This window comes from Bombina bombina, chromosome 5 (assembly GCF_027579735.1).
Source record: "Bombina bombina isolate aBomBom1 chromosome 5, aBomBom1.pri, whole genome shotgun sequence".
Classification (NCBI taxonomy): domain Eukaryota; kingdom Metazoa; phylum Chordata; class Amphibia; order Anura; family Bombinatoridae; genus Bombina; species Bombina bombina.
Window position 1 is genome coordinate 371,410,088 of NC_069503.1, and position 16,391 is coordinate 371,426,478.

The window sequence follows — 16,391 nt, forward strand, 5'->3', positions numbered from 1 at the left end:
GCCGACCCCTATATTATATTTATTAACCCCTAATCTGCCCCCCACAACGTCGCCTCCACCTGCCTACACTTATTAACCCCTAATCTTCCGACCGGACCGCACCGCTATTATAATAAAGTTATTAACCCCTAATCCGCCTCACTAACCCTATAATAAATAGTATTAACCCCTACTCTGCCCTCCCTAACATCGCCGACACCTAACTTCAAACATTAACCCCTAATCTGCCGACTGGAGCTCACCGCTATTCTAATAAATGTATTAACCCCTAAAGCTAAGTCTAACCCTAACACTAACACCCCCCTAAATTAAATATAATTTTAATCTAACAAAATTAATTAACTCTTATTAAATAAATTATTCCAATTTAAAGCTAAATACTTACCTTTAAAATAAACCCTAATATAGCTACAATATAAATTATATTTATATTATAGCTATTTTAGGATTAATAATTATTTTACAGGTAACTTTGTATTTATTTTAACCAGGTACAATAGCTATTAAATAGTTAAGAACTATTTAATAGCTAAAATAGTTAAAATAATTACAAATTTACCTGTAAAATAAATCCTAACCTAAGTTACAATTAAACCTAACACTACACTATCAATAAATTAATTAAATAAAATACCTACAATTACCTACAATTAAACCTAACACTACACTATCAATAAATTAATTAAATACAATACCTACAAATAACTACAATGAAATAAACTAACTAAAGTACAAAAAATAAAAAAATATTTACAAACATAAGAAAAATATTACAACAATTTTAAACTAATTACACCTACTCTAAGCCTCCTAATAAAATAGCAAAGCCCCCCAAAATAAAATGCCCTACCCTATTCTAGATTACTAAAGTTCAAAGCTCTTTTACCTTACCAGCCCTGAACAGGGCCCTTTGCGGGGCATGCCCCAAGAAGTTCAGCTCTTTTGCCTGTAAAAAAAAACATACAATACCCCCCCCCAACATTACAACCCACCACCCACATACCCCTAATCTAACCCAAACCCCCCTTAAATAAACCTAACACTAAGCCCCTGAAGATCTTCCTACCTTATCTTCACCATACCAGGTTCACCGATCGATCCAGAAGAGCTCCTCCGATGTCCTGATCCAAGCCCAAGCGGGGGGCTGAAGAGGTCCATGATCCGGCTGAAGTCTTCATCCAAGCGGGAGCTGAAGAGGTCCATGATCCGGATGAAGTCTTCTATCAACGGCATCTTCAATCTTCTTTCTTCGGGAGCCATCATCTTCCATCCGACGCGGAACATCCTCTTCTCCCGACGCCTACTAGCCAAATGACGGTTCCTTTAAATGACGTCATCCAAGATGGCGTCCCTCGAATTCCGATTGGCTGATAGGATTCTATCAGCCAATCGGAATTAAGGTAGGAATATTCTGATTGGCTGATGGAATCAGCCAATCAGAATCAAGTTCAATCCGATTGGCTGATTCCATGCTCTATCTGAATCACAAAAGAAAAAATTTGGGTTCAGTGTCCCTTTAAAGCCATTTTAAGTTCACATATGTCCCATATATGCTTCCCACAAAAATAATAAAAACAGTTAACTATTTACAAAATGCTGCAAATTTTCAAAACCAGCTATTTGATTTGCTGCATTTCGAAAACCTGGGCAACAGAATTTGCTTTTTGACCTCACTAAGGAGTGTGGTGCAAAGCACAATGTGCTGTACACAAAAGCTGCAGGTATTTAATGTTGTTGAAACAATGAATTGTAGCCCTCCGGTTCTCCCAAATGACAAATCACTTGCGTGATGACTATTTTATGGTTTTGTACAAAAACAGCAATCATTACATAGATCTGTGTAATGCTGTATCGTTGAATTAACTGATTACTTACAAGAAAGTTGCTAAAAACAAGGGTTGTGATGATTTATTTAGACTAGAGTACTTATAGATAACAAACAGGTATTTTATTACAGAAAAAAAAATTACAAGAAGTTTAAACTAATTACACCTAATCTAAGCCCCCTAATAAAATAAAAAAGCCCCCCAAAATAATAACATGCCCTACCCTATACTAAATTACAAATAGCCCTTAAAAGGGCGTTTTGCGGGGCATTGCCCCAAAGTAATCAGCTCTTTTACCTGTAAAAAAAAATTACAATATTTGGAGGGCTTTTTTATTTTATTAGGGGGCTTAGATTAGGTGTAATTAGTTTAAACTTTTTGTCATTTTTTTTCCTGTAATTTAGTGTTTTGTTTTTTTTGTACTTTAGTTTATTTTAGTTAATTGTATTTAATTTGAGCTAAATGTAGTTATTTAATTTAATTTATTTAATGATAGTGTAGTGTTAGGTGTATTTGTAACTTAGGTTAGGATTTATTTTACAGGTAATTTTGTAAATATTTTAACTAGGTAGCTATTAAATAGTTATTAACTATTTAACAGCTATTGTACCTAGTTAAAATAAATACAAAGTTGCCTGTAAAATAAAAATAAAACCTAAAATAGCTACAATGTAATTATTAATTATATTGTAGCTATCTTAGGGTTTATTTTATAGGTAAGTATTTAGTTTTAAATAGGAATACTTTAGTTAATAATAGTAATATTATTTAGATTTATTTAAATAATAATTACGTTAGGGGGGTGTTAGGGTTAGACTTAGGTCTAGGGGTTAATTACTTTATTATAGTGGCAGCAACGTTGGCAGATTAGGGGTTAATAGATTTAATAGGCTATGTGGGCTATGGCGGTTTAGGGGTTAATACTAGAATAGGTTTATTGCGGTGTGGGCTATGGCGGTTTAGGGGTTAATACTAGAATAGGTTTATTGTGGTGTGGGCTATGGCAGTTTAGGGGTTAATACTAGAATAGGTTTATTGCAGTGTGGGCTATGGCGGTTTAGGGGTTAATACTAGAATAGGTTTATTGTGGTGTGGGCTATGGCGGTTAAGGGGTTAATACATTTATTATTAGGAGTGAGAGGGGGGATTGCGGATTTAGGTGTATACGTATAGGGCTTCTTTTTTGGGAGGCGCGTTAGACAGTTACGGGAGATTTAACATTTTTGTTAGTTTTCTTAGGCGCCGGCAGTTTCCAAAGTGCCGTAAGTCACTAGTGACTCCAGAAATTTGTAGTTACGCTTATTTCTGGACATCGCTAGTTTATCCGACTTACGGCACTTTATGAACTGCCGGCGGGGTATATGCAATACCCCGATGTGCAAGCTGAAATTATGGGCGGCGCGGGTTCCCTCACTTGCTCCGAAACCTACGCCGTATATCGGATCGCGCCCCAGGGAGGCATCCTTAAAAAAACCTGGTTGAATTCATGTTTTTGGTATGTTTTGCTGTTACCGGTTAGGGAACAAATCTAAATAAACTTTTGTTCTGATCAAAGCAATCACTGTGAAACATGTTACATGGTCATATGATATTTCTTCATACTCCCTAGGGAGAGTTGGAGAAGCACAATTTTTAAAGGTAATTCAACATAGATTTTGTTAAAAAAAAAAACACATAGATTTTGTTAAAAAAAAAAGATTTTTTATAGAAGATACAAACCATAGACCCAACAAGTCTGCCCACATTTCTTAAAAAGTAAAAACTGTGTGCTCTGAATCACAAAAGAAAATATTTTGGTTTCATTTCCCTTTAACTTGGGATCATGGCCCATTAAATTTTTTTCAATAAACATTTTTAATGCAACAGCAAACACAATATTTAACAATTTCATATTGCAAGGTTATTTTATTAACGTACTTAAGCAATTTATGTGAATTAAATGTTCATTTAAAAAGAGGACAGATATTTTGTCCTACAAATATAATCATGTATTTTCCAACTAGTGTTCTATTTCTTTGTCTCTACTACTTCCTGCTAGAGAGCTATCCTCCTGTCATTTACCTAAACAAAAGCTTACTCAAATTACTTCCGATTTTCCATACACATTTTCAGATGAACATGCAAACTGCCATAGTATTTCTGTGATTCTAAATGTAAATATTCTGCTTTCCAGCCAAAACTTAAGTTTGAGTGCATTTCAGTGTTGAATAGAATGATTTTTGCAAAATATATATATATATATATATATATATATATATATATATATATATATATATGTATATATTAGCAAAAATGCTTCTGATAAAAGCTATCACTGTTTTTAGTTAGAGATTTCTCTGTTCTCTGTTTAAGTGCAAGTAAAGCAAATCTTGATATGCAATATGCATAGGGTTGCCACCTCAGCCATGTTTTCCTGGACACTTATGAGTTACACATGCTGCAGGGTAAGCAGAGCGGAACATTTATTGTGCCTCTGGACATCACATGAATAGTGCCATGGACACCAAGGGGCCGATTATCTAAAGAGTTCTGGACTGGCGAGATTATCTAAGAATTCTCGCCAGTCCTTCTATTTCCCTGGGGGAATTATGTAAAACTGCTTTTTACCCTGAAAACAGGGTGTCTCTCTAAGGAGCGTGTACAGAATAGGAAAGAGATACATACATTACAAAAATCATGCAAAAGAATAATTGAACCATTCACACAAAAATACACAGGAAAAAATTGAATGTTATGGTGAATCAAAAATCGTAACAAGATAGTTTACCAAAAATCATATTTTATCAAAAATGTAACATTTGTATGTAAATTACACTGAAAGAAATCATATTAAATATACACAGTATAAATTGTAATTAAGTACACTGAATGTGCAAAAAACACATAGAAATTTGTATATCTAAGTACAAAATACAAAGGGTAATTGTTTATTTGTAAAATGGGCTGAACTTTGGTGTTCCATCCGTGCACCAGCATTTTAAGCAGTAAGTCTTTTTAGAGAGCGATCAGCACCTTGTATTGGTGATGGCTCATTTTACATGATACAAGACAGATGGTTTTCTGAGCATTCAAGCTGTTTGAAATGTGGGTGCATGGAGCATATCTAGATATACTTCATGTGCACACGAACAGTTAAAGCACTCACTGAAAGTAGCTATACCTTAACTAGTAGAATTTTGCTAATACTTGTTTATTGCAGAAGTGCTTCTACCTTATACAAGACTGAAATGCACATCAGTGCATTTCAATTTTAGCTGGAATGTTGTTTTATAGGGACAGGAAATTCAAAATTAAACTTGCATGATTTAGATAGAGCATGTAATTTTAAGACACTTTTAAATTCACTTCTATTTTCAAATGTGCTTTGTTCTCTTGGTATCTTTTGTTGAAAAATAATATGCACATATCCTACACTAGTGGGGGCTGCTGCTAATTGGTGCCTGCGCACTTTTGTCTTTTGTGATTGGCTGACTAGATGTGTTCATCTTGCTGCCAGTAGTGCAATGTTGTTCCTTCAGCAAAGGATAACAAGAGAACGAAGCAAATTTGATAATGGAAGTAAATTTTAAAGTTGTTTAAAATTGTATGTTCTATCCAAATCATGAAATAAAATTTTGGGATTATCATATCCCTTTAAATTCACCTCACTGCTTTTACTTTTGTAAGTCTTCTCCCTTGTAGGCGCACCTTGGCATAAAGCAAGCCATTCATTAATAGATGTAAAAACAGGAAGCTGACAGCATAGGAAACATTTTAATATTATATGCACCATTCACAAATTGTAAAAGCTGAATAACTTTTGTTCTTACGTGCAAAACATCACCTACTTTTGTTTAAAATATCCCTCAGTATATATCTGAAAAAAAAGTATTTCCTTTGCTTATTGAATAGACAGAAAAAAAACTTAGAAATACACAGCACCTTATTAGCACACTTGCCAACACATTTCACTGTAGAAACAATTATCTGTCTTATAAGGGGAAAAGTAACAGATTAGTATTTCCTAGAAATTGTCGTCCAGAAGTTGTGTAAGGTAAAAATATTGTATGCTGTGTTTTTTAGGTTTCATGGTATCATTTCCCGGGAACAAGCAGATGAATTGCTGTGTGGAGGGGAAGGATCATATCTTATTAGGGAGAGTCAAAGGCAACCTGGTTGTTACACACTGGCCCTGAGGTAAATAAATATCAGTTGTATGATTAATAAGCTAATATCCCCAATTATGTATGACATTGAACTAGAATTCTAAGCTAAATGTGAAAGCTTAATGTAGTTAATTTTAACAAGCATGTCACACTAAGCTCAAAAATGGTCTATTTTGCACATGAAAAAAACAGCTGTTAACCCCGGGAATTTCAGAGAAAAACGCCCAAAAATACTGAATAATTTTACCTATCAAAACTATATATTTTTGTTTAGTAGACAACCCAAGGTAGTAATCTAGGCCCATTTTGTTATATTTCATGCTACTGTTTCGCCGCCAAATGCAATCATATTAAAAAAATTTTTTAGTTTTTTCACAAACTGTGGGTTTCTCACTGAAATTATTTACACACAACTACTGCAGTCATAAGACAAATGGTTGTAAAAGATTCTCTGGGGTCCTTGAGAAATAGCAGACATTCATGGCTTTGCAATAAGTTTTTGGCAATTAGAAGGCCACTAACTGCAACTGCGCACCATACTTCTGAAATCCATGGCGATGAAGTGGTTAATTAGTTAGCTGGTAAACCTGGTAAGGGTAATAGTATTTTAATGCAGGTATTACCCTCCCACCTGACACTTCCCAACTCCCTGATCCATCCCAAACAGCTCTCTCCCCCCACACTACTGACCACCACCTTAGGTACTGGCAGACAGTCTGACAGTATGAAGTTTTAGTTTTTTTGTTGTTTTTTTTTCAAATAAATGTATTTGATTTATTTAATGAATTTCTGCAGTGTAGGATCCCCCCTTGCCCTCCCACCTCTCTGATCCTTCCCAAACAGATCTCTAACCCTCACCTCCCAATTGTGTCTTCCAGTACCTAGTTTATATTCTTATTTTTAAATTTTGTTAATTTTTTTCTGTAGTGCAGCGGTTCCCCCACCTCTGCCTCCCCACAATTGCTACCATAGTAAATGATAAGGAAATGCATGTTTGTGCACTTATCAAGCTGTTAAGCCTGCAGAAACATCACTTCGTATATTAGAATACGTTTTATGGATACAAAAAGAGACATTTTGGGACATATTTATGGAAAGTTTGTGAGAACCCTCCCTTGTGTGGGGCCATTTAATTTGGCCCCACTGAAAACATATACTTCATTAACATTATCATTATGACTGGAAAACACGTAAAATCACCAGGGATAGGCACAGACAAAGGCTGTGGTGGACATTTTCCAAAGTACAGACCTTAGTGAAGGACACCATGGTACATTTGAAATTAAAAACATTATTTTATAGTGCTTGGTGTTATTATACTGATGCAGATACCACTGATCCTATAACCAGCCCTCCTCTGGCTATACCCATGAGCCAGTGTCACTACTGTGTCATTATATAGTGCTGGGTGTTATTATACAGATGCAGATACCACTGACCCTATAACCAGCCCTCATCTGGCTATACCCATGAGCCAGTGTCACTACTGTGTCATTATACAGTGCTGGGTGTTATTATACTGATGCAGATACCACTGATTCTATAACCAGCTCTCCTCTGGCTATACCCATGAGCCAGTGTCACTACTGTGTCATTATACAGTGCTAGGTGTTATTATACTGATGCAGATACCTCTGATTCTATAACCAGCTCTCCTCTGGCTATACCCATGAGCCAGTGTCACTACTGTGTCATTATATAGTGCTAGGTGTTATTATACTGATGCAGATACCTCTGATTCTATAACCAGCCCTCCTCTGGCTATACCCATGTGCTAGTGTCACTACTGTTATACAGAGAAAGAATCAGGAGTCCCGATGGCTTGTAAATTGATCCAAAATGCTTTATTGGCTTAAAACAAAAAGCAACAGCTCTTGGGTTACAGAAACTTTTTCAAAGCTTCAGCTCAGGGTAGTGGTCACAGCTGCTGACGCGTTTCGGCCTTGTCTGCCGTAGTCATAGCATGTTTTAGTGACCACTGCTCTGAGTTTAAAAAGACAAAGAATGCCTCCCATTGGGTAAAACAAAACACACCCTTTTAGAGCCGCAAAACATTAACTTGCAATAAACAAAAACAAAGGCATTTTACATATGCACTAAACTAACTATTTCTGACATGTGTTATAGAGGAATATGATAACGATAGTTAGATTGCTATTGGGAGTTAGGGAGATTATGTCAAAGATGGGGACTACTAGATAATCATAGCTGACTTTTAATTGGTTCTGTCCTACGTTTTACGTTTTATGCATACTTTACGTTTTATGTATATTCATAGATTATCTTTGGCCAACCTACATGGATTGCTATTTAATTGGTTATCAAAACATTAGGCTGGTATATTTCCCATCTTTGCTCATTCCATAATAGTTATTATCTGTTTTCCTAGTATTGATATGATGTATATTGAGAATGATCTAGTATGTAAACTAGTGTGTCATAGTATTATCATATTTAAAATGTAATGGCACTTGGTATATAATTGACATTTTTGTGAGCACCTTTTGAAACTTAAGATGCATTTATATATATATAGCACGCTACCTTAGATTTAGCTAAATAACTTTGATCTAAGGTTATATCTGATATAAGGTTTAGCTTCCTTACTGCTATATTAATAATTGATCATGTCACTACTGTGTCATATAGTGCTGGGTGTTATTATACTGATGCAGATACCTCTGATTCTATAACCAGCCCTCCTCTGGCTATACCCATGTGCCAGTGTCACTACTGTGTCATTATATAGTGCTGGGTGTTATTATACTGATGCAGATACCACTGATCCTATAACCAGCCCTTGTCTGGCTATACCCATGTGCTAGTGTCACTACTGTGTCATTATATAGTGCTGGGTGTTATTATACTGATGCAGATACCACTGATCCTATAACCAGCCCTTGTCTGGCTATACGCATGTGTCAGTGTCACTACTGTGTCATTATATAGTGCTGGGTGTTATTATACTGATGCAGATCAGGGGCGGTTCTACAGGGGGGCCTACAGGGGCCGGTGCCCCTGTAAAAATGTCCCCGGCCCCCCCTGTGGCCCCCCTGAAATGGTGTCTGAAATAATATTATTTTTATTTTTTATACATAATACGCCGCCTCTGCTCATGTGATCATCGAAGAGCGCCCAGTTGGAACTGGAGTGACAGGCGGACTCCGCCTCCTTTTCCTTCTGGTGCTGAGGAGATAGGGCATGTGCTGGGGGTGTGGAGTCTGAACCGGCGCAGTCACTGACAGCTGCTTGCGGGGCGCAGAATCAGGTGGCGGCCTGTGCGGTGTGTGCATAGGGCTCCTTGGTCTGGTAAGTGAGGCTCTATTATTATATGAATATTGAATACAGAGTACCGCGCTAGATGCATGCGCGGAACATCTTGTGATTGTGTCTCCAGTATAAAGGGTATATATAAGTGGCACATTGCATATTGGGAAGGAGGGTGTGTAAAACAACAAAATAACTAAATGTGATCTAATACATTGCTTATCTCACTGATTAAAATTTTGCAGCAAGTTCTTCCCAGGCAGTCATTGCCTAATTTTCCTGCAGCCGCCTCATCTACAAAAAGTGTTCACATTTGATGTGGAGCTATGGTATTTAAGAAGACTTCATAACAGAACTAATTCATTGATTAGCATTTAAAACGTATTCACAAAGTTGTGAGGAATCTCTCCTACATTTAGTAAATTTTGCTTTTTAATGTTGGACTATAAACATTTTCTTCCACTAGATAAATGTTTAAACTGCATCTGAATTTAAAGCACTTTTTCAGTGCAGCCAATTGCCAGTTAAATTATAGGAGTCCCCTTTTATCCAAAGCAGATAGCACATCAAACGTTAGATAGCTACCCCATAATTGTAAGGAATCTGTCTTATTTGTCAGAATGTTTTGAAACGTGAATTTAAGACAGATTTTGTGAATAGCTGTGTATTTAAAATCCCTGCATCTATTCATAATATATCTAAGTTTATTGTGCTTCACAAATGTATCTCTGTACTGTGTGAGAAAGATAAATGAAAACTAAAACACCACTTTTGCCAGTACTGATCAAGCTGCAACAGTTTTTAAAATATTTGTAATGTTTTACTGGCTTGTTTCTTCTGCTAGGTTATACAGTATAACTCTCTAGCTCTTGGGTATATACAGTACATATTTTGGTTCTAGATTGTAATGCATGTAAATTAATTTCTGAATTACATTATCATTTATACCTGCTCTGTATGACTCACAGCCTTAATAAGCTCCAGTGCTGGCATATTCTTTAAAATAAACTGTTTTTTTGTTTCCTGTAACTAAAATCAACTATTTATTGATATTGTATTGTTTAATTTTGACTATACTGTTCCTTTAAGATATCCAAAGCACAAATCAATTGCATTATTTGAATATGTTTAATATTAGCTAATTTTAGCTTAATATTGGCCTAAATTTCAGCTGGGTGGTCAGTAAAATCAGCCGGTTGTTTTGCCCATTAAATATAGGCCCTGGGAGAACACTATTTAATCTGTGCCTGCAATACAGGGTATCAGAACAGTGAGCAGAACACCCATTAGTGTCACAGCTACTTGTGCCACAAAATTAGCCTGCACGTGGGAGAAAATAATTAGTGTCTTTATCTGATCAGAAAGAGATCTGCATCATATATATCCACTCCTTTGCAAAATAAAAGTATTTAATGTTTAAATATAATTTGTTTAGTTTTTTTAATGTGCCCCTCTGATTAAACACTGGCCCCACCAGTAAAATTTGTCTAGAACCGCCACTGATGCAGATACCTCTGATTCTATAACCAGCCCTCCTCTGGCTATACCCATGTGCCAGTGTCACTACTGTGTCATTATATAGTGCTGGGTGTTATTATACTGATGCAGATACCACTGATCCTATAACCAGCCCTTGTCTGGCTATACGCATGTGCCAGTGTCACTACTGTGTCATTATATAGTGCTGGGTGTTATTATACTGATGCAGATACCTCTGATTCTATAACCAGCCCTCCTCTGGCTATACCCATGTGCCAGTGTCACTACTGTGTCATTATATAGTGCTGGGTGTTATTATACTGATGCAGATACCACTGATCCTATAACCAGCCCTTGTCTGGCTATAAGCATGTGCCAGTGTCACTACTGTGTCTTTGTATAGAGCTGGGTGTTATTATACAGAGCCAGATACACCTCCAGTAATTCACTCAGGCTTTATTTATTCCATAACTTATCACCTAATATCGCTAGCAGTCTCTTGACAAGCCACTAACTTTATTCACACTACATATTTTTTTTGTATTCCTATTATTTGATCAGAAAGAAAAGATATACTAGGGTTGTGGCGGACACTGCAAGGGCTAGTCACGGACACCAGTGTCCGTGTACGGACACTTTGCCTATCCCTGAAAATCACTGTTTCTAATATGTGTTCTACACTGGGGCATACACATAAAATGATTATCATAAATGATATCATCAATGACAATACTGAGCACATATGTCAACAATTGAGGAATATCTGATAAATTTGCATATTAGATAATTGAACCATAGTACACATCTGGCATTGAATATTGCTATCCATGTTTGAGAATGCAGTTAAAAAATAACTTGCAATATTGTCTATGATCCCTAGGGCATGAAACTCAGTACAGCACTTCCCAGATTCACTATACCCAGTTGTCATGTACCAGGTCTGCACTAAAACCATTTGAACAGAGGCAGACACTGAACCATTGCAGTCAGGGCCGCCACTAGAAATTTTGGGGCCCCTGACTCAACCATTGATCAGGCCCCCCCCCCCCCCCCCCCTCCTTTGACATGTGCAATTTTTGACCAATTGACTAAAACGTATATGCACTTTATTCTTAATTGTCTATTTAAACTTGGAAATGTTGTTAAGGTAGTAACATACACACACACAGACACACTCATAGACTGAAACACACAAACACACTCACACATAAGGATTCACATATAGACACTCTAGCAGACATGCAAAGAAACCCAAACAGACACTTAGCACTTGTTTACATTGACCTGACAAGTAATGAGGTAAACTACAGTTTTGTAAAAAAAGGAGATTTAGAAAACAAAATATGGAGTTCTGATTATCTTTTTGTAAAGGAAGATGATAACTAAATTATGACAACAGCATGTAGTGGCTGAAAGGAAGGGCCCTGAACTGCCTAAACAATAATTTAAAGGTTAAATGGTGGAGTGGTTACTTCCGGAAAGGTCTTGTTAGTCTCAAAGTCTGTAGAAAGATGTGCATAATTAGTAGTAAGGTCAAAATGTCCTAAAAAGGAACAGACAATGGACACACACACACAAACCCAAACTTGCACATACACCCAAGGAAACACTGACAGAGACAGCCTCAGAAAACACACAAAGACATATACACACATACACACAGAGACACCCACAGAAAACACACAAAGACATACACACACACACACACACAGAGAGACAACCACATGAAAAACACAGAAAGACATACATACACACACCCTCACTGAGACATCCACAGAAAACACAGACATACAGACATACATACATACACACAAACACCCTCACAGAAACACCCATAGAAAAAGCTCAAAGACATATGCACACACCCTCACAGACATCCACAGAAAATGCACAAAGACATACACACCCACCCTCACAGAGAGACCCACAGATACAAAATACATACACATAGAGACACAAACCAAAGCACAAAGACATAAACACATACACCCACAGAAACACTCACAGGAGGAAACATTTATGCACCTTGCATCCCCTAAATCAACAGTGTGTGACATGCATGATAAAAAAAATGCAGAAATTAAGAGATCACTTTTTAAAGAATCATATTTGTAAACATGCAAACAAAAATAATTCTGTGAATTCAAAATTGTACATCAATGAGCTGGGTAGATGGCTAGATGAAGAAAAGTACCTTTAAAAGGTTGACATATGTTTGTTTTTTTTTTTTCCCATTTTCCCCAACCAAGAGCACCACTTCAAATATAGTGTACAAATTTTCCCATCTGTCAGCTGTACTTATGGATTTTGAAAATGCTGTACTCTATATGGTCTTGGTGGGACAATAAGCTGTGGTACTCATACCATTAGATCTGGTTAAATGCAGGATTTAGGCTTGTTGGTATGTATTTCAAAACATTCAGGTGTAGTGTAAACTGAACAGTTTTAAGTTAACCTGTCTCATTTCAAACACTAAGCAATCTTAGTCTGAGAGTATAAAATTTTATGCAGATGTAAAAATCTTAGATAAAAAGCCTCCTTGCATCTGGAAAGTCCTTGCATAAAGGGGCAGTAAACTGGAATGTAATATATATATATATATATAAAATGCATATCTGCCAAAAGGGCATCTACCATTTGTGTATTGAGGAGGAAACATTTCTGCATGGTTTTAAATATAGAATTTCTACAGCATTGTCAAATAATCATAAATACACTGCTGCTAAAAAAAAATGTTTTTATGGACCCCTGGCCCCACCATACAACTACTACCACACTGAAGTTACAATCCAAAATTGCACAATGAAATAAAAAACATTTGCTAAGTAAGTCCTACCTCCTCTTCAAATGAAAGTGATCTGCCGTCTGACTCAGGCACACACTGTACAAAGTGCCAAGTCTGTCTCACACTGAGCATAGTGGTTTAGTGCAAACTAAGAAATCCTCTCAAATGCTAATACTTTACTACTTGTAATAACATTCCCCATGATCAATTAGCACTCTGCTGTAGTACCCACTGGTGGCTGCCAAAATTAAAAAAAAAAAAAAAAAATTTTTTTTTTTTTTTTCTTTTTAGTTCTTGCCTCATGGGGCCCCCCTGGCTCATTGGGCCCCTGACAGGAGTCACCCCTGTCACCCCCTGATGGCGGCCCTGATTGCAGTCTGCACTGTCATATGTGACAAGCCATATTAACAAGATCACTACTTTCTCTCCAGCCTTGGCCAAATAGAAGGGATTTAGTGAAGGATTAAATAAGATTTGCTTTTATCAGTTTATTAATGTGAGTTGTTTGTGTAATTTATGCTTTAAAAGGCATAGGTAACAGAGGTACTGACAAGGCAGCGAGCAAGGACAACTGCACAAAACATGTCTGCTAGTTTCATTTCCTTTTACTGACATTTTGTATTGCTCTATAATGTCCTTAAAAGCAATATATTTGTTTTAATTAAATTAGGCAACTTGTTAACTAATATGAATGAGGGAAATAGTAGTAAACTCTGAAATGTGCATGAATGCATTTACATTTTATTTTGCCCTTTATTTATTGATTCAATGCCAAATACAGAACAATTAGAAAGTTAACGTTAAACATGAAACAAAATTAACCAGTCATGGTGGCCGATTTATCAAGGGCCGAATGGCGCCTGATGCCCCTGTTTCCGTGCGAGCCTTCAGGCTCACCGGAAACAGCAGTTAAGAAGCACCGGTCTTAAGACCGCTGCTCCTTAACTCGTCCGTCTGCTCTGAGGCTGCGGACATCAATCCGCCCGATCTTATACGATCAGGTTTATTTACACTCCCTGCAGATTGGCTGCAAATCTGCAGTGGGCGTCATTGCATAAGCAGTTTACCAGATCTGCTTGTGCAATGTTAAATGCCAACAGTGTATGCTGTCGGCATTCACCGATGTCTGTCGGACATGATCCGCTGAGTGGATCATGTCGGACAGACAGTTGATAAATCGCCCCCTGCTGTACAAAGCTAATCTAATAGTTATAGAAGTGTCCTTGCTTAAAATCATTGATATGCGTCAGTCCATCCAATATATATCTACCCCAGTATGACCTAACACACTTTCGTACAACAGGTAGAACTATTACATTATGCACAGAAAATTGAAAGCATTTACATTTTGTATAGGATCATTGGCAATATACAAGTATTTGTACTGGTAGAAAATGAAAAGCTATTAAAAGTTACAGGTACATATGCTGCATTAGCCCTGTGCATTAGCCCTGTGCTCTAACATTCCAACCCAATGCTGATATTTACTGTATGATTGATTCATGCCTGGACATGCACACAATATGTACATATGCTGCATTAGCCCTGTGCCTGCACACAATACTGATATTTACTGTATGATTGATTCATGCCTGGACATGCACACAATATGTACATATGCTGCATTAGCCCTGTGCCTGCACACACTGATATTTACTGTATGATTGATTCATGCCTGGACATGCACACAATATGTACATATGCTCTGGAAACAGTGCTTTTACAAATATATTGCAAACAATTCTTCTTTTCAAAACTGAAATACACCCATGCACGTTTACATTTTGACTATTTTCCCCTTTAATTTCCGTTCTTGTGGATTAGTAGAGAGCACACCTATAGCACCTTTCTTTCTCACAGCTGCTTTGGGTAATATGAAATGTGTTGCTATAGAATTGTGACTTCAATAAATGGACACAAAACACATTTTCATGATTCATACAGAGAATTCCAGTTTAAGCAACTTTCCACTTTACTTCTGTTATCTATTGTTTTCATCCTCTTGCTATTGTTCATGAAGAAACACAATACACATGGTTTAGCCAATAACATGAGGCCGCCCACCAATCTCCAGCTCCTGAGCATACCTAGGCATGCTTTTCAACAAAGGATACAATAAGAACAAAACAGATTAGATAACAGAGAAGTACATTTTAAATTTGTTTAAAACTGCATACTCTCTCTGTATCATGAAAGAAACAAATTGGCGTAATGTCCCTTTAACAGCCATAACTTTACCCTAGCTGTAGTATAGGTGCTCCAGCATTTTTGGACTCAATATATCATGGTCTAGGTCAGGGGTTTTCAAAGTCTTAGTTGATGGGCCTCTGCTCTGATGTTAGTATTATAAAGTTTAAATTTTAGTTTGGGGAATTTACATCTGATCCAGGGTTCCCACACGTCTTTCAAAAGCTGATTCTGCTGAACCAAAAGAACTTCACTCACATTTCAATTTGCATTTTGCTACTCCTGGGTTAATCGTAATTTACTGATCAAGACAACAAACTCAATGTAGTCTCTGAGTGACTTTGATCTCTGTGCCATGACATGGCAAGTGTCATTGTCGTCTCTTAAAAACCGTTCTATGTTTTGTCAAAGTCAGCTTCTGCCGGTTGTTTCCATAGGATAGTATGAAGTGTCACGACTCTCGCGCTTCCCCTTATGTGCTCTAGCGCCCCCTGGGGAGGGCTCATCAAACTTTAGTAAACAAAACGCACCCAGCTCCACAAAAGTAGCATAACAGGAAAAGATGATTAAAAGGCTTTGTTCATCCTCAAGTGAACACAGAAAAAAGTACACTGGTTAAAAACAGGTAACATGGTCAAACGCGTTTCGTTAACAAACTGACTTCCTCAATGACCATATTCTCACTTAACAAACACCACTAAC

At 37.0% G+C, this 16,391-nt stretch overlaps 1 protein-coding gene across 1 annotated transcript in view; it reads left to right on the forward strand.

The window, feature by feature from the left end:
- Nucleotides 1–16,391, forward strand: part of CHN2 (chimerin 2) — a 964,914-nt gene that overhangs the window by 519,885 nt on the left and 428,638 nt on the right. Inside the window, exon 5 of the mRNA XM_053714191.1 lies at nucleotides 5,889–6,002. Coding sequence (XP_053570166.1) covers nucleotides 5,889–6,002 — 114 coding nt within the window. The remainder of the gene's footprint in view (nucleotides 1–5,888; nucleotides 6,003–16,391) is intronic.